Below are 19,472 nucleotides of genomic sequence, written 5' to 3'. Positions count from 1 at the left end.
ACCCGCTACAGATCAGACACCACAGGGTGATAATATCACAGATGTGTCTGGCTATGTTTCCGGCAATATCACCACCAAGGTCTGTGTTTTTTTTGTCGTCGTTTTGTTCATTGTTTTCATGCAGGAGAAAGCTAGTTCGCTATCTACCGGGGGATTTGTTTTTAGCGATGCTAGCTACCCGGGCAAAACCAAGACGGCTACTCTGGTCCCGAGGTCGTGGACTAAACTGCTCACAAAATAGCTGTAAGCCTTTAGACTCTTGTCCATGGAGATCTTGCGGTCCGAGTCCTAGAACACGCGGGACAGACTGGCAGCTGTTGGCATCACCTCTTCAGTGAAGAGCCCAGTGTTTCTTGTAATTTCTATCGTGTTGGCCACTTCAACCATGAGACCTGTCAAAGTTGTCAGGGAAGACAAAAGGTCCTTTTGTTTTATGAGTGTGCAGGACGAGGAGATGATGCCTGTAGTTAATGTTCAATCTAATTAACACCCCCACGTGTGTGTGTGGATATATGTGGCGATGTGAAGCTCTCAGCAGAGATCCACTCACACAAACTACACTCGCACACGTTACGCTTTCCTCTCTCCGTATCATCGTCTCTCTGTGGAAGCTGTTTTTACTGTAGTCTGTTTCTGCCTCTGTAATTGATGGTGTCTTACTGTGATGTACTCTTATAGAGGGTGTCCAGAGAATACCCTCAATATATCCAGGGTATACAGGGATCAAGCATTTTTATTGGCCAATCGGTAAGTGGTTCCCTAGACAAAAAGCCAGTGGGATTTATTACCACTGAGTTTTGGATTATTGCAGGAAATCAGCTCTGTGGCCCCCAATATTTTTGTTCAGTGGGATACTCTCCACAGATGAACATCATTATTTTTATTTTTGAAGGGTAAATGCAATCGCGTGGAGTAAAAAGCTAACGCTAGGCTATGAACCAACTACACTGCAAGGAGGACTAGTTATTTAGCCGCTTGTTACCAACTGCCTTTTTTAAGACGCATAAAAGCTTGAAAATTCCAGAGAGGGGGATCTACTGATTGTGTTTTATAGTGTAGAACGCAATCTCTTAAGCACGGACCTTATTCCAGACACTAAACCAAAAACCCATAAAAACATCGACTTTGAGACAAGGGAACCGGAAGTGCAAAGATTGCTGACTCATTTCCAGGTTTTTTGGACACATTCCTGAAGCACTCTATTCTGTTGCTTTTCCTCTCATGCCTGTTCACACACACACACACACACACACACACACACACACAGCTGGACTTCCTCTCCCGTGGAAGAGCGAAGTCGGCGTGTGCGAACCAGGAAGTGGATGGTGAACTGGTTAATCGTCCAGCTAAACACACACACACACACACACACACACACACACACACACACACACACACACACACTTAGTTGCTGTTCCTCTGAGCTCCCAGTGTGACGTTTCTTATTTTTAATGACTGAAAACAGCGGAGCACCAAACCAGTCCCTCCGTGTGGGTGTGTTTGAGTGATAATGATCATTTTCTCTATACAGGAAGTTTTCCCTTCAGTTTCGGTAATACTGACTTGTTGGGCCTGTTTGTGGGCCTTGGAGCCATTGGCAGGAAAAGCCTCCGTCACCCTTTGACTGGAGTCTACACAGAGTGTGTCTGAGGATCGTTGTATACGCTCGTGGTCATACGCCGCGGCCCTTTAACCCTTTAACCTAAAAGCATTTTTTTTTTTTTAACAATCGCTCAAACTACACCCGTTATTATAGCCGGAAGCTGTAAAGACTGTCATTATCGTCAGTGTTTCATCTTTCCGACGTTCTTTAAACACACCATCTGTGATGGTTTTGTGAAAAAAAGAAAAGAATCTAAGCTTAAAATTGTGATATTTCTTCAAAATCATGTTATTCTAGATGTCTCATTTAAAATCTCGCCACAAGTAAACCTTTTGCTTTAATCAGATGCTGTAAAAAACATTAAATTCTGAGCTGCTCAGCGCAACTATGAAGCCATGATTGATTCATCTGAGACCAACAGTCACATGACAACAATTCTGTGAAACTTTGACTGAACTGAGCACAGAGCAGAGAGGAGAGCTCAATATATATATATATATATATATAGCACATAGAGCCTTCCAACATTGGTAACTCTTGTGGCAACCTGCAGACATGTTGTAGATTCCAATGTTGTCAAATTATTGTAAAATAATAAATTTAACTTTCTTTTTTATGATTTATGGCATTGTAACTCTAGTTCTAGCCATGCGTGTGCTGTTTCCATAGAGGTGATGCTTCTATGTTGCAGTGAAAGTCGAGGACACAGAGAGTAGAATGTGACAGGAGCGGGAATGCCCCTAAGCTGCGTGGGGTTCACAGCGATCCCACCCAAAAGTTGCTCCTCTGACAGGAGGACGGGACTTCCAACTTCATAAAGAACAAGATGCATAGAGCTGGAAAGAATAGATTCTGATTTGTCTTCCTTTTTGAACTTGTTGAGAGTCTAAGTAGAGTTTGGGTTGCTGGTTTTAGTCGAAGGCACACTTAAAGATGCAGGGTTGTTGCAATATGAACTTTGCTGTGAACGCCGTCTGCTGAGCAGACTTCTTTATGAACCGTTTGTTTAAAGGCAAGTTTATTTCTCTTGCGCACAGGGTCCAGAATGAGCACTCTTCAGTCGCCGAATGAGAGTAAATTACGGAGGCTGCCCGTCGCTCTGGCCGGTAGAAAGAAATTTATTTTCTACATGTGTGAGAATAAAAGCTGCTGGATTGCTGCCGCTTCAATCTGCTAGAGGAAGGACTGATGCTATCTGATGTCTGTGTCCCTTATTCTTTATGAACTGCACGAAACATTCAGTAATCCTAAATGCCCTTAATAAATGCACTGAAAGGCTGATGGCACCTTTTTTGAATTTGACAGTTAAAATACTATTTCTGCATACATAATAATAATAATAATAATAATAGTACTACACAATACAAGGTGTATCAGACTTTCACAATGCGGTTAAAATAATTCACAATAACGACGATGTCTAACATTGTTTATTGTGTTTTATTTTTGTGTTGGCAAATGAATGACACTCTGAAACCTTTCAAACAATTCAAAGTGCCGCACAAAGACGTGCATTAGAATGACATTTAAATACAATAAAATAAGAAACAAATCTATTCAAATAGAATACAATTAGACAAAGTAATGAATAAAAATAAATAATGCACCACAGATATAGTTACAGTGCCGTAATAAGCTGCTGCAAAAGCATTCCCCATGCAGGTTAGGATCATTTGAGACTTTTAAGTTGCCTGCAAATATGGTTGTGTGTTGGGTAATGGACATTTTAAGATGTTCCCGTATTTGAGTACACTCATTTAATTATTATACTTGAAAAAAGCTGCTGTGTTGCGTGTCTATAGGACTGACACACAATGCACCAGTGACCCCCCCCCTACCTAGTGAAGGTGCGACTTGGACCTTGTGCCTTTCATCTCAGGGAGTTCCCCCGGCTGGGAGAGCAGCTGTGGCTGCGTGACGCTACATTTAGCACAGGTGGGCTGTGACCAGTACCACGCAGCACTGCCACACGTTGCCATAGCTGCGGGTTATTTCATGGCTCTTTAGCCCGGCAGCATGCGCGTCGTCGTCACATCTCGCTTCCCCTCCTCGCGTCACGTGACCACACTGTTGCAGTCTCAGCTGCCATGTGCACCTTTTGTGCACATGGCTCCTGGATGTGGAACGGAGATGCATCGTGTTTTGCAGCGTAGCGGAATGTCCCGTAGACCACATCAGGAAGTGGTCTGGGTGATCACACTGTTTTGGCTGCAGTCCCAAGAGGAACAATAGGGTCTGCTGGGCTTATTTGTTGCTGTGTGCGTGTCCTCGCCTCCCTGACGGGTTCATCTGGGGTTTAGGGTTGTGGGTTATAAAGTGAGGTTTACGGCCTGCGCCCAGCAAACGATAAAGCTTCTGTCTGCCACCGAACAAACAAAAGTGATCACGGTGTTCCTCTCTGAGAAGATGACTTCATCTAGTATAATGTCTCCCACGTTGTTTTAACATTCACCTATATTTTGATTGATGTCAATGCAAAAATCTATTTTCTTCGTTACAATTTTCACATTTCATTTTCATTTAAATGTAATACATCACCTGTTTTTTAAGAAATCATTCAAAATGTCTTTTATGAATATGGAAAGAATGTCATTGTTCAGTATTGAATTAGCAATGGAAGCCACAGATGCAGAATATTTCATGACATCTTGCAGATAGAATAGTGATTTAATAACAGTGATCCTAAAGTATGGTGCATTAAAGACGCGGTGGAACAGAGAGCTTCCCACTTATTGCCGTGTCTGGTGTTTTTATTTGTTTTTTTGTAGGAAGTGAAGAAGGAATCCAAAGAGGTCAAGGAAACCAAGAGCGAGCCTAAAGAGGAGGCGTCTCAGCCTCTGAGGAGAGAGAAGAGCGCGGGGAACGTGGCCAACCTGGTCCAGAGGATGAGCACCATCGGCATCCCGACCGGCGGCTTCCTGCCTCAGCCGCCGGCCGCTTCCAAGAGTAAGACGCTCTGCTTCTTCTGTGGTTGGAAGGATGCATGTGAATAGTCTGCGTTAGGGAAACCCGGAAACTCAGTTCTAAAAGGGAACCGGTTCTAAACGAGTAAAAACCCGCAGTATTGATAAGTTAACGGTTCTGCTATCGCTACTTTAGAAGCTCTGCAGTGACATGTCCTCTTCTCAAACCTCTTCTCTCTGTCTCTTTGTGCTTGACTCTGACACACACACACACACACACACACACACACACACACACACACACACGCACACACTCTGGCTCAGTACTTTATAATGTTCAAATGTTGTGAGCAGTTTATCACAACATTTGGCCAACAGGCAGAACACAAATCTGCAGAAATGCTCAGTTGTCTTGTGTTTGTGGAGCAGCCGTCCGTCCTCGTCCACTGCAGATAACGTCAGCGACGGCATGCAGAGTTTGATCAGAAGAAAGGATAATATTTCCTCTTAAGTCTCTTCTGAAGACTCACTCTTACTGTGTGGTTTATTTTATTCACTTATTTATATATTTTATTATCTTATCTTCCCTTTTTGATTGTTTCTTATTTGCGTTCATGTTTTATTTTCTGAAGCACTTTGTAACTTTGTTTTGGAAAGGTGCTATATAAATAAAGTTATTGAAAGCTAATCGCGTAGCTAGTTGTTCAGCTGTGAATGTATTTGAACTTGCTTGAAATTATTTTCTTAATGAATTGTCTTTTTTTCCTAACGATATAATAAAAAAGAACCGATGAGAGTGTGGATAAGAGTACTAGTATCAATAAAGTCCTAATGACACCCGTCCCTAGTTAGCGTGGAGTACAGGACGAGTGTGTTGACATGGTCAACACTTCCTTCTGCATACTGCTTCACCTGAGCTCATGTGTCCCTCCCTGCATGCACACATGCGAGTGCAGAAGATGGTTGGAGTGATGTGCAGTATTAATACTGCCGGTGAAAGCATGAAATACTACACTTCCTATTTGTGTTTAATACAAATCCCTGTACGGTCTACGTTTTCCTTCCCCCAATGTATTTTCGTTATTTCAGTTCCCCTTCACCACGGGACAGCTGGTGCAGAGCTCCTCCTGCACCAGCTGTCACTCTGCACGGTCTGCTCTCTACACGGGACGTGATGCGAATAAACACGAGAAATGTTGCTTCTTGATTACATTGAAGATAAAGTAATGCGGGACATTTCCTTATGTCTTATTGTTGAGCCTATCCAGACTGTACGCCGGCTACACCTGTTTCTCACGCTCAGAGGAGCGAAGGAAAAGTCCCCGCGCTATCTTCTGCATCTGCACCGTTTGTGAGTCTTCACTGCTCTCGTTGCGCCTCGTCATGCACATTAAAGCTGATCTACTTGTATTCTTACCACATGGCAGTCGATCAGGGAATGTAAATGAACAAAGTTGTCCTGTAAGTGTGGGGACCAGCTTTGTGCCAGCCGTCCTCAGGCTGGACTTGAAGCTCTGCTGGATGCTGTCCCTTCACGTTCACGTCAGCGCCGTTCCTTCTCCGCTCGCTCCCCCCGTGTGCAGGTCTGCTTGTTCAGCAGGGTGTGTGCCTGACGCCTCCCACTCCCTGGATTTACACCTCGCTTGCTGTCTCACCCGTCTCAGCTCTCACGCCAACCTACCCCCCCCCCCCCCCCCCCTCCCCTTTTCATATTCTAGAGGAGACAGACATGCTCGTGGCTCACACACACACACACACACACACACACATGCGCGCACACCCAAGCGCTTCTCCACATTTGACAAAACACAGACTGGCACGAGCTCACAACAGGTTGGGTGACTAACTGGTGTTTGTTTGTTTTTTATTCTTGTCTTCTGACCCGCCCTCCACAGAGCCCAAGAGGAGACAGTGCAAGGTCCTGTTTGACTATCAGCCGCAGAACGAGGACGAGCTGGAGCTGAAAATCGGAGAGATCGTAGACGTCATCGAAGAGGTACTTTTAGATGCGTTCATCAACGCGATAGACTTTTAATGAAGTTCTGTCATGAGCGGCTGAGTAAAGCAGGCGTTTCCTGGATCATCCACATGGGCCCTTTTTAACGGCCAACCTGTTTTTGGGCGTTAAGGATAAACAAGACAGCGGGGCTCAGTTCCTTTTGTGTGTAATTTGAGTTGCTTTGTGTGTAATATTACAACCACTAAAACAAATAACTGTTAACTGGTTATTTGTGGTGCTGGCAAGTCAGAACAGGTAAGAGACGGGAGAGACGTTCTCATAAGGAGGTAGATGTGTGCGCTGTGGCGACGAACATTAAATGCATAATGTGTGTGTATTACAATGTACAAGTTGGTCGTTAACATGTCAATTTATACTTCTTATTGCAACAAATGCACATTTTATTTTATTTTTCTAAATTGCTTTGCATTGTTATTAAAATTGTTCTTAATAAAAACGTTATCATCTTCGTGTTGATCATATATCGATGGAACCAGTGGAACCGCTGAGCTTCCTGAAAGCCACAAGAGTTTTGTGGACTAAACTATTGTGAAATGTGGGTTTCATCACGCTCGTAACGGGAATGTTCACAGCTGAGAACTAGATCTGAGAGAAAAATAGCGCATCACACACACACACACACACACACACACTACAGGCTATTCTTAAGATTGTCGTGCCAAAAACAACAACAACGTACGTAATCTCTCTCTGGGGATCTCATGGAGAAGCCGGTGTGAACAAGACGAGGACTGATGTGGGGATACGACTCGCTGTAGTGATGCTTTGCAGTGAGAACCCCCCCCCCCCCCCCGCCCCGAAAAGGTAGAAGGTCTTGATGAGACACAGTTGGGGAGACGCGACCAACACGAAGAACTGGAGGTTTTAATATCAGTCAACTGTAGTGTGTTAGCTAATGTTAGCATCCGTGGCTAGGATGCTTACAAGTCGCTCGGAAACACAGTCGGCTGCTCCGGCTCGTGTCTCTCGTTGGCGTAGCGTAGCTTGGAAAATGCCGACATAATCATCCAGCATTGAACTCCTAAATGTGAAACACGGTCGACACATATATGACATATTAGATGAGTCTGGCAACAGTTCTGGAGGTTTAAGACTGGATCGGTAAACACCTAACGACCTGATATCCCCTTCGTCTGTCGAGAGGGGTTAGTCGGGGTTAAGTCAGCCATGTTGTTTTTTGCATTTTAAAGTACAGAAAAACCCAAATTGCATTACTATGTCAGGTTGTTTAAATCTTCTACTGTCGTCCCCGCGCAGGTTGAGGAGGGCTGGTGGAACGGCAGCTTCAACGGCAAGTCAGGACTGTTTCCCTCCAACTTCGTCAAAGAGCTGGATGCCACGGGAGAGGACGGAGACGCCAACGACGCGGCTGCGGACGAGACCGGTAAGACGGGAAAAGCGGCAAACAAGCGCCCCCCCCCCCCTCACAAATGTGAAGTTCTCAAGCTCAAGGCGGGTGGATTTGCCGCAGTTCAGCAAAAGGGTTTCTTGTTATTCTTCGACTCAACTTTGGCTGTTATTGGATTATTCGTGTCTCTGAAACTTGGCTCACTCGAACAAACCCATCAGGCGTCTCTTGTATTCCAGGTTATAGCGTCTATAGACCGTAAACATCGGTTCAATGGAACCGTCCTTTAATGTATCGAAAAGAAGTGCTCTTATTGACGACTTCAGCCTGAACCTCTAGGTAAGAGACGCAGAAAGAAGTCAAGGGACGTTGCCAACAAAGTGTTAATTGACCCAGATAACAGAGAGTCCAACAAGAATAACAAGATCTTCAATACTCCTCTCTCTAGTTACTCTCTCATGGAACAATAACAAGCTCTGTTAGCATGTGACGGCAGCCGCCTGCGTCAGAGGACAGAGACCATTACTTTCTCTCATATCTGCCTCAAGACTTATTCGAGAATTGTTGATGCCGAGCATTTCCTTCCCATTCCCCCCATGTTGCTTCTCTTTGCATTGTGGCCATTCATTCGTTGTCAGTAAAATGAAGTGCAGTTACATTCAGGTGTTACTGCGGCTAAAGTGAAACAAGCCTGAACAAGAAGTTTGGCTGAGGGTTCAGACGTTTGAAGCCTTTTGTCTGCTAGTTGTGTGACTGGGAGGTCCAACAGCTCTGTGAATCAAGTTCCCCATCTTGTGCCTGCTTTTCATTTCATTATGTGTTGGTGTGCTGCAGACATAAAGTTGTTTAAGAATGAATATTGTCATTCATACATTTAGGAATGGTGTAATGTAATCTGTGTTCTCTCACAAACAGAGTTCTAGCACCTTCTGGTGGCTGAAAGGGGAATAAAATGTGTATTTTCCAAGAATAATAATGTATCCTGTCCTATAGACCCTTTCACAGCCGACTTCATCAAAGATACGCGTGGGCATGTGGGCAACAGAAGTCTTTCCAAAGCCGTCTAGACGAGTTGGCAAGCTTTAAACGTTGAATTAAAACCATTGCCAGCATCACAATGTCTGCTTGTTGCATGTTCGGTTGTCAGAATTGATACTCCAACAGGGGATTCAAGTTCTACTGCGGTCCCGTGTTTCAGTTTAACGAGTAACCGTGTTAACTGGTGACTTTCAGACAAATACGTCCGTGATTGCTTGTAGTAACCAGGCGGCAACCTCCGGTTCTGACATGTGAAGCCAATGCAGAAGTGTCTTGAACCTGCATTCTCTCTAATGTCCATCAGGGGGCGACTCCTCTGGTTGTATAGAAGTCTATGAGAAAATGACTCTACTTCTCTCTTGATTTATTACCTCAGTAAACATTGTAAACATGAGTTTATGGTCTCAATCTCTAGTTTCAAGTCTTCTTCAATACAGCATGATGTTCATTTAGTAAATTATGGTCCATTTAGAGTCAAACAGACCATAAAGCAGGGTATGCTTTAGGGCGGGGCTACCTTGTGATTGACAGGTCGCTACCCTACCAGAGTCTCTACGTCGCTCCTCTGCAGTCTTAATATGGTCACTTCTGTTCACCGGTTGCAAAAAGCCAAAATGGCGACAACCGAATCGCCGAACTTCTAGGCTTCAAAACGAACAGTCCACAAACCAAAGGGTGACGTCACGACGACTACAGACGCTTCTTAGCCCATGGTAGTCACTTAACGGTTGGCGTAGGTACTAAACACAGATGAGTATGTATCTGATACTGATTGAAGGCTTTTACAAGGACACCTACATGTTCAGTTCTTGTTTTCAACAGCTGATATATTCTACTATTCTCTATTCAAACTAGACGAGCTTTTGCCGTACTTCCGTTGCCAAACTGCGTGCGCACATGTCCGTACGGCATCATAGTTTCCAAACTGTTAATGGGTCCATAGAGTACTGCAGCAGTAAGATGTGATTAATTCACCACCGCCGTGTCTCTCCTCCGCAGATGGAAGTGGAATAGAAAGCGGCGCCTCCCCCGTGCCCCCGCAGCCCGCCTCGGGGAACGGGGTCATCGCTCAGCCCAAGAAGATCCGAGGCGTCGGCTTCGGCGATATTTTCAGAGAAGGGTCGGTCAAACTAAGGGCCCGACTGCCGAGCCACGAACTGGAGGAGAAGAAGGAGAGAGTAAGTGAGAACATACAGTCTATGAAATGTTGTTCTAGCCGAATGTGCACGTACATACCACTGCTCACCAGTGTCACTGTTAAAGCCAGCAATCATCTGGAGGTGGTGACCATCATTTGCATATTTACAAGCTCTCCAGTCCTTTCTGCTCTGTGTAAACATACTGCAGTTCAGTCCAAGTGTCACTGACTGTTTTTTATGACTGTTGGTTTTACAGTTGCACTGAGGAGCACAGCATTTAATATTTCTTACACGGTATCGTTTGTGCAAACAGTTTATTTTTTGGCAAAAGTGACACATGATGCGTTCAAGGACCATTTGAAAACCAGCAATAAGTTCTGTTTTTTGCAGTTTCTGGCTTTGACAAACGGTGTATTTATATTTTTTTAAAGAAAACATTTCTCGTGGGGTTCAGAAGGGTAACTTGCTTCAATCCTTATTCAGGACTGCACCAAGGTTTTGTTTTAGCACATGCACTATGTATTGTAACAGGTGAGGAATATCACCACAGACTGACCACTGTGTGAGTCAGATATAACACTGGGCATAGCCCAACACCTACTAGTAGGGCTGTACCGAATAGCTGGAAGCTTCATTCATAACGTTGGCATTTGAGTTAATGTTTTTACCTATTTACTAGGGATGGGGGTTTGTGTAAGAATCAAGATTCTAAATCCAGTTACAATATCTATCCCTTCATTTATTTACATATTGCTGCTGAGGGACAGTAATCATACACTCATTGGCAAGTGTACTGAGAAATACAAAGGCAGCTCACCTCAGGTTAGCAGATTTTGTTTATGTAACATGAAGCATATTTATTTTTTATTTCAATTTTTTAAATGGTTGTTTTTGAAATCACTGAGATACATCATTGAGAAATACTAAAAACATTTCATTAATGTTTATTTGTGCAAGTTCAGCAGGATCGCAATCAGTTGATACAACTTTTTCAAATGTAAAACTGCATAATCGTACACATGCAGACTGCAGCGACTCAGAGAGAATCACGAGAAACTGAAGGATTCACACCCACTACTGTTCACAGAAATAATCTAGTCAACGCACTCAACCAGCGGTCCTTCAGTGGACTCTGATGGTTCCTGACTCGTAGCCGTTCTAAATAGCCTGGCATCACATCATTTAAAGCCGCAACTTATGCAAATGAGATGAGGCTCATTTCCATCTGTGGTCTATGTAAATAACATCCACCCAAAATGTTTCAGTCCTGACAGTTACTAGCAGCAGGCTATGTAAACATATGTCTCACTTCTATCTCTTAACTATCTATACGACACACGGGTCTATTCTCTCTATTTCTGTGTCGTTTGGAGGAAGATGCATCTTTCTGTTGTTTACACTGGAGGAACAGTCCCAGATTCACCTGAAGCTTCTTCTTTTTGTGAATACACCTGTTTCGCTGTCATCGGCACGTTCAATGACCGTAAATTCAAGCAGGAAATACCAGATACACTGACACAGTTTAAGATCAACTCAGCCAGTGTGGAGACAGGAAGTCTACTTTTTTAAATGGAAACAAAACCCAAATTTTTGATTTTTTTTTTCTGTTTATTCGTTTATTTCGTATTTTGAGTTTTAATAAACACAAGGGAGGATATGGGATCAATGGCATGTTGATATGAAAGGGATGGTTTGGAAGAGGTGCTTCTCCATAGTCTGTGTGTTACAGCAGTGGATGGAGTTTGGAGAAACTAACGCTATATTTAGAATATCTGCAGCGAATATACCTTGCTGTCAGACAGCTATAAAGCCTGTGTGTTCCTACGGGCAACTGAAGCAGTTCTATATGATGTCGCCCAAGCCTCCAGACTCCATTGGGAAAAACAACTAAAACAGTATTTTTACCTCAGACAGCACGGGAGTGGCTGGTCTACCGCTGCCTCCATCGGGTTAGTTAGCGAGTGTTGTTGTGAGTCTTTGGTTAGTTGTGATTCACCAAAGTCACACGATAACACAAAGAAACAAAAACTTTGTTTTTGAATCAAAAAGGCGAGTGTAACCCAGAGATATGAAGGTGTAACTGGCAAAAAGCCATAAACCAGCCTCCACAATGCAGAGGAGGGATAGTAATTATCTGTAAACTTATTTTCATGGAGACCTTTGTTCAAGCCCTGTAAAGAAACGAGTTCAATATTAAAAGCATGGTAAAGAAACGTAAGTTGAATATCCTGTAAACTATTTGATTTGGCTGCAAAATATTGACTCAAATGAAGATTTTTAACACCCGTTTCTAAAGCATTTAACAGCGACTTGTCCTTCTTTGTATAATCCCTGGGCGTGTAAACGGTGCTTTTGTCAGTGAACTATTTGTGACGGTCACAAAAATTCCGAGGGGCACGACGAAGCACCGCCGGGATTACGTCGTTTTCTGGCGCGCGCCTCTTACTACGGCGAGTGTCAACTAAGCTTAACAGATGGAGGTGGCGGCAGACAAGCAACCCCCGTGTTCTTCCTGTTAAAATTCCTGTTTTCTTTTCTCCAATGGAGTCTGGTGGCGATGAGGATCACACAGATGGATACGAGGACTTCAGTTCCCCATCAGAACGGGCTGTCTGACAGCACAGCGCTTAAAGTGATATAGATTCTTTTAGGTGTCTACAGTACGTCCACATTTACTGGTACTCCTGTCTGGTTTGTCTAAACTCCATCTACTGCAGTACCACTAACACGGCTTCCCTCGCTCTCCTCCACTCCTCACATGTCGCATGCTCTCACGCTCTTCCTCCTCGCGGCCAAAGATATCTCCGCTTGGCCTCGACCAATCCTCTCGCTGCTCTCCCCTCTGCCTGCAGCAGTATCGAGGACATAAAGCATCCTGCTCGGGACATTCTTTTTTTTTTTTTTTTGGGATGATTTTCAATTAATCCGAAAAGTTCTGTTGTACACCTGCCTGGTTACTTTTAGCAGGTTGATACTCTGCTTTCATTTCTCTCAGTCACCACAGCATGATAGTACTCCTTTTCTATTTTCGGGTTCTTTATTTCCATGTAGTCTTTATTTTATTTTTATGCTGTGACTGACTAATCATCACTTAATAATTCTTCTTTCTTTCCATATAATCTACAATCCTAAAAGGGCGGGTCCATTATTTATTTATTTTTTTGACGTTTGTACATCATTCTGTAGCTTCCCAACGCTGTTCTTTATGTATTCAACACAACCATTTGGTTGAAGTACGTTTTTGAGTCAAAAACGTACTTCGACCAAACGGTTTATGCTGACGTAGGTTTATGCTTAATGACGCTGCTACATACACAGTTTGTATACATCCTTGTATTCCGTCTATACAGTACCGCATGAATAAGTCCTTAAACCCGGAAATGTTACCACAAGCTTAAAAGATTTTATCGCTTTGTTCTACGATATAAAAGGGTTCAGTAAAAACCCTTCCGGCTTTTACGCTAGAACACTGGTCCTCCTTTAGCTTTGTGGAGGTGACGTGAAGTCATGTGACTCTGGTGGAGTTTTGTTTACTTTGTCCAGTTGCATTCACACTTTCAGTGGTAAAATCTCATTGTTTTTTGTTGAGGGGACCAGTGTGATGCTAACTCTCTGGTGGCCTATTAACAATCCTCAATCCCTTCACCACTCTATTGCATACAGTAACTTAGCTGACGGTGGCACGCTCCTTAGCTAGGAGAAGCACTTAGGAGTACCAGCGAGGAAGCTCAGTAAAGTGCTGCTGTGGACGCTGCGCTAGTTTGTCGCTAGTCACATGATAACAGAAACAAACTGACCGACCGAGGCAGCGGTAGACCAGCAGATCTCATGTCCTGCCGTGTTAAAGTACTGCTTTTGTTAATGGGATCTGGTGACTTTGAAGAGCCCAAAGATAACTCCTCCAGTGACCCGTTGAAACGTGCCGTCAGACGGCCTGCTACGACGGGGGGAACAGAAACCGTTCTATTGCTTTCTTCAAAACCTCCATTGACAAAAACAGTCATTTTGCCACACTGTAGAACAAGGGAGTAGACACACAACGCTGACTCACCTTGTGCTTGCATTCACATTATTCATAACCTTATTGATCAGCTCACTTTGGTAACCTACATCACATGAGTTTTTATCTGAAAACCTCTGAAAAGGATGCTGCTGGACCCGCCCCTTTAACTGCCCTTCAACCCCCCAAAATGAACGGCATCTTTCACACACACACACACACACACACACACACACACACACACACACACACTTACACTCCACACTCACGGAGTCACGTGACTCTGCTCACTGGTTGCACACACACGAACCCGTCTCACAGACGGGGACTCCGCCACACATCCACTCATGTGCGCTAAATCATTTCCATCTGTATGGTTTGCTCCATTTTAGCCAATCCCATCATTACCATCCGCTGCAAAGCCCGCCCATCCCAACATGACAGACTCGCAGAGAGTGGACGGAGATGGCAAATCCAAAGGTAAAGCACCGTAAAAGTACTGCAGAGGACGCTTTGACGTGTGGAAACCTGTATTTACTGTCAGCTGTTCCTTGTCAGTGTGTGTGTGTGGGGGGGGTGAGTGTTTTTTTTCTGTTCGTCCTGTTTACTTCTAAAGTGGGCGTGCTAGCTCTGTTAGCATTTTTAGCGTCTGTCATTAGTTAAAAGCTATACTGTGTAGTTTGGATATGATGAAACATCCCTTATTCAGTTCTTCTGACAGACTGTGTTGATGTAAACCTTGTGTGTTGGTTTCCTTGAATCCTTGTTCAGACCCTCGTTGTATCTGTTTCCTCAGCAAAAGAGTACTGTAAGGTGACCTTTACCTTTGAGGCGACAAATGAGGACGAGCTGACCATCAAGGAGGGCGATATCGTCCACGTCCTGAGCAAGGTACGCGTTCACCGCCTCGTGCATGAAAGGAACACTTCACCGCTTGGTTTCTGTGGGGGGGAAAAGTACATATTTTCACAAGGTTTTAGAAATTTGTCAGCAAACTTTTGCTATTTGCCAACTGTTTGGTTCCACCGTGCCGACCCAATCAACTGGGGTGAACGTTTTCATCGACTAGTTACCAGTGTTGGTCAAGTAGGCGTTCAATATGGCAGCGACATCTGGAGTTCAAGCTAAAAAATGTCCAATGCACATACAGTGCAATCTATTAGAAATATGCTCGAGCCAAAAAAACATCCACCTCAGGCCATTGTAACAAACGGGCAGCAGTTGGCCCGAGGGCCGTAGTTTGGCCACCAATGAGTTAAATGGGAGAGACTTGATGAATGAACATAGATCTATGCGCTGATCATAAGTATTATTCTAAAACAGACAAAACCAGAATGTGATTATGGTTTCTCTTGAACACTGGAATTCATTTATTAGGCTCAATGTTTCAGGTTAAAGTTAAATGATAAAACTCATCAAACACACTTTTTACAAATGATGTAAAAAGTGTTTAGTCTCTCCAGCTCTCTCTGACTTTAATTGTGTCCATAATAAAAGTTAATGAGGGAAATATCAGATCATGAAAAGACAAATCTTTCTAATAAATGAAGAAAGTTGTTTGTGGTCCTTTTGTTGTTCAGACTACAATGAACATTTATTTAAACCAGACGGTGATTCAGAAAACTATTCAAATATAAAGTAGAGTTTAATCTGTGATCTGTCTTCACTCTGGTGTTAAACTCCAGAGATGTTGAGAATAATCAGTCCAAGCAGCTGCAGCATCCGATCACATAACTTATCAACAATGAGGGGGCGTGTCGGTCGCTAAAACACTTCCTGGAAGGCTGCTCTCATGCACCCTCGCTCATGGCTCCTCAGAGATCCCTCCTTGCTCCTCGCTCTTTGCTTCTCAGAGCAGAAATAAGAGCTTTGGGACGTCCGTCAATGTGGCGGAGCAGAACAACTTCCAGTTCAAGCGAGAAGCGAGGAAATGACAATTAAGAGCCTTGGGATTGGGCCACAGACTCTGTTGGCTCAGCTCAGCTGCCTGTGACATCATGTCGAGGTGTGATGACTCCGACTCCTTCAGTTGCCCCACTAAGACTGCAGTAGAACGCTACCACCATCTAGTGGAGACAGATGAGAAGTGCTCGGTAAAAAGATCACAAGTGTTGTTTTTGATATCTTTTTTTTTTTTTCTAGCTTTCTAGACTGACTTTAACTTTTGGATGGTAGTTTGTGAAGTTTCATTTATTTTCTTTAGAATCTGCCTCTTGCTGCAACGTAAATAAGTAGCAGGCCCGTTGGAGAGAATGTGACTTTTCTTTTTTTTTTGGGGATCTGCGACAGGACACCGGAGAGCCCGGCTGGTGGCGAGGGGAGATCGGGGGCAGAGACGGCGTCTTCCCGGACAACTTTGTAGTCGCGGTGTCTGAAGCAGAGAAAGAGGTGAGATCAGTTTAAGAGCCTCGTCTAAAAAGAGATGACTGTGATGTCGTTTCAGGACAGCATATAGTCTGCATGAAAACAAAAAACAAATGAATAATATTTTTTCACTTTTCACAGAGTTCAATCTTTGAAGCATCAACAGTCCTGATAATAACTTCCAAACATTCATTCCTTTTCAGAACGTAACCCTTGAAAGGCCTGTTACTACTTTTTATAATAATGATAAAGAGTACCATCTGTATTTTTCAAACTGGACCCTCTTTTCTCATGTTTTAGTGTCAAAGTGACTACTGAGGACAGCAGTTTTTAAAATTGGTCCAGTATTGAGGGAGAACGCCGTTTCCGGCAGTTTAGTTTTGCTTGTTTTTTTTCGTCCCCCCTCAACAAGCCGAGCTCGTCAGTGGTTAAACGAGCACTTTCAGTGGACTTTAATGAGCAGCTTGCCTCTGTGTGATAACATCACAGCCCGTTTAGAGGCTACTCCATCTACTGCGTTCTCCCCTCGATACTGGACCAGTTCCATTGCCCTGATTAGTCAGTTATCCATAAAAACATGGGAGAACAGGTTACAAAAAGACTAAAGTTACCTTTTTAAAAAGCTCTATAAAGTTTATCATGAAATATGTTTAGAAAACAAAACAAAACATGTAGAGTTGGGAGGGGGTGAGACTATTCCTCACCCTGCTCATGTTAATCTCAATTCCTGACGCATGGTGGTCCATTACCTTACATCATCTAATTGATATTCTGGAGCAGTAAAGCACAGCTTATGTTTTCCACATCACACATTGAATTCTGACGAAGGGCTTTCCCACTATCGGGTAACGAGGCCGACGGATAATCAGCCGGATGCATTTTAGCTTATTGCTCCGGCTTTTGAAAAGCAGCTGCAGCGAGGCCGTGATTTCCACAGACGTCATTACTTTATTTGATCCTGTCGTCCTTGTGTCCGTGTTTCAGACGCCCACGTCGAGAGGCTCGGTGAGATCATCTCCCAAGCAGGAGTCAGAAGAGGTAAGCCGCTGGTGATGTGAGTGCCATGAAACACAATGGGTTCCTCTTTAACGGGACGGTTGAGACCTTTTGAAGTGTTATAACCTATAGCAGGTGGAGGTACAGACCCTTCTCTTCAGAGCCACCAGACTCCCATGTTTGTCTCTCTGTCTTACGCAAAGATGCTCAACGCAGAGATGAAATCAGTGTCCTTATAACCCCGCGGAGGTTTCCCCGTGAAGGATACACTGCACTGAACTGTGACTCAGTGACGAATCTCTCTCTCTATATATATATATATATATATATATATATATATATATATATATATATATATATATATATATATATATATATATATATATATATATTTCTCTTAACAATATATTTCTCTTGTGTGAAAAGCACCACGTCTGAGGGCAAAGCAAGGCCGGGCTCATGACCTGTTTTACAACATAGTCCTTCCGCTCACTACCTCACAAACCACAGACAGACACATCAAGCAGGACGCAGTGGGTGGGTTTCATAATACAGTACAGACGCTGGCAGTTCACAGATCAGATTAATTCCTCTACATTCAATCAGCACGGCCATCACAGCGACCACTAGACAACGAGCATCGCCCACTCCTGGTGAAATGCCCTGATTTATAGAAGCAGCTAAAGAGTAATGAATCCATCACCATGACAAACTCAATGCTTGACTGACAATTATTCTTTCAACTCAGGTCATCACACAGGATTATGTGAGACTACAGTGGGCGGCGCTCGGACCCTCTCAGGGGGTGTAGGGGGCATGTTCCCCCGTAATGGAGTTAAATGCACCAATCTGGTGCACTTTGAGAGCAGTTTGTTTTTCTATCAGTGGTGGAATATAACTAAGCACACTTATTCAAGTACTGTACTTAAGTACACTTTGAGGTACTTGTACCATACTTGAGTATTTTATGTAACTTTATACTTTTAGTCCAATACATGGGAAACATGAAAATATTAGTTTGTAGTTCGGCTTCTTTTCAGATTCTTGATACAACATATAAATCAACTAATAAACTATGATGTATTGTTAAGTAGTGTACAGTTATTAAGTATATACAGTAGTTCAAATGAGCTCCACCTTTACCAGCTCCACAAGTGATGAAGGGATGAACACATTAAAGCATCAATAATTGTAATCCAATGATATAGGCCTACTGTAAATATATTACATGAATATAGAGTATACTTTTACTTTTGGTACATTAAATATATTTTGATGCGAATACTTTTGTATTTTGACTTAAGTAACATTGTGAATGCAGGACTTTTACTATCTCAATAAACAATTTAATCATAAACACACTGTATGAATATGAAAAGTGTCCCACTCAGATACTGGAAGTCACCTAAGATTTAGGCTTTGGGATGAGTCCATGTCTCCATCCAGACTTCCGGCTCAGTTTGTGGCCTTTAACGTTTGAATGCACTCGCTGTACGGGACCGCGGTCACACGCTTTTATAGTCGTGTAAATCTGCGCGTCAGCTGCATAATCGCGGCAAGATATTTAGTCGTCTGATAACCTGAGCTGGCGGGAGCGTGTAGAGGGAGAGCAGAAGAGAACGGAGCTCTGGGGATCTCCACATGTCGTTACGCTCAGATGTGTAATTACAGACAACGAAGTGGCCTCCGCCCTTCAAATAGGAATCCACGCAGTGACGTGTCGGCATGGGCCGCGCTGAGATTTAATAACGCAACAGGAATAATTATACACGCTGTGTTTTGAAGTGCGTGTCCTTCAAGGATTATTGACAAGAGCACTCTCAGTGAATAGTTGCTTAGCACCAGTAAAGGTGCTGATCAAGGCAAAAAGCAGCTGACCTTCTGGAAGAATGTGATGCAGTCACGGTCCGCTCTTTAAGTAGACACGCCTCCCTTTCAAGCTGCTGTTGCCATGGTGTCTGCAATCTCTCTCTCTTTCTACGAATGATCGAAAACGATAAAAACGAACGTTGTTATTATTGAATATTCAAATAGCAAAGCAGTGGTAAAGCCAAAGCTTTA

The 19,472-nt window shown here is 43.5% G+C and overlaps 1 protein-coding gene across 3 annotated transcripts in view; it reads left to right on the top strand.

Annotated features, from left to right (window-relative positions):
* The window catches only part of cd2ap (CD2-associated protein), an 88,064-nt gene that overhangs the window by 48,665 nt on the left and 19,927 nt on the right, over positions 1-19,472 (top strand). For all 3 annotated transcript variants that reach the window (XM_076083719.1, XM_076083720.1, XM_076083722.1), the window contains 8 exons: positions 4,372-4,549; positions 6,402-6,502; positions 7,784-7,910; positions 9,912-10,090; positions 14,444-14,531; positions 14,848-14,942; positions 16,341-16,439; positions 17,400-17,453. In XM_076083719.1, the coding sequence (XP_075939834.1) occupies positions 4,372-4,549; positions 6,402-6,502; positions 7,784-7,910; positions 9,912-10,090; positions 14,444-14,531; positions 14,848-14,942; positions 16,341-16,439; positions 17,400-17,453 (921 nt within the window). The remainder of the gene's footprint in view (positions 1-4,371; positions 4,550-6,401; positions 6,503-7,783; positions 7,911-9,911; positions 10,091-14,443; positions 14,532-14,847; positions 14,943-16,340; positions 16,440-17,399; positions 17,454-19,472) is intronic.

The sequence above is a fragment of the Anarhichas minor genome, unplaced genomic scaffold, assembly GCF_050575085.1.
Source record: "Anarhichas minor isolate MPS153535 unplaced genomic scaffold, ASM5057508v1 ptg000136l, whole genome shotgun sequence".
In the NCBI taxonomy this organism is placed as follows: Eukaryota; Metazoa; Chordata; class Actinopteri; order Perciformes; family Anarhichadidae; genus Anarhichas; species Anarhichas minor.
The sequence above is the reverse complement of the archived record's forward strand: the minus strand, read 5'-3'. Positions and strand labels throughout refer to the sequence as shown.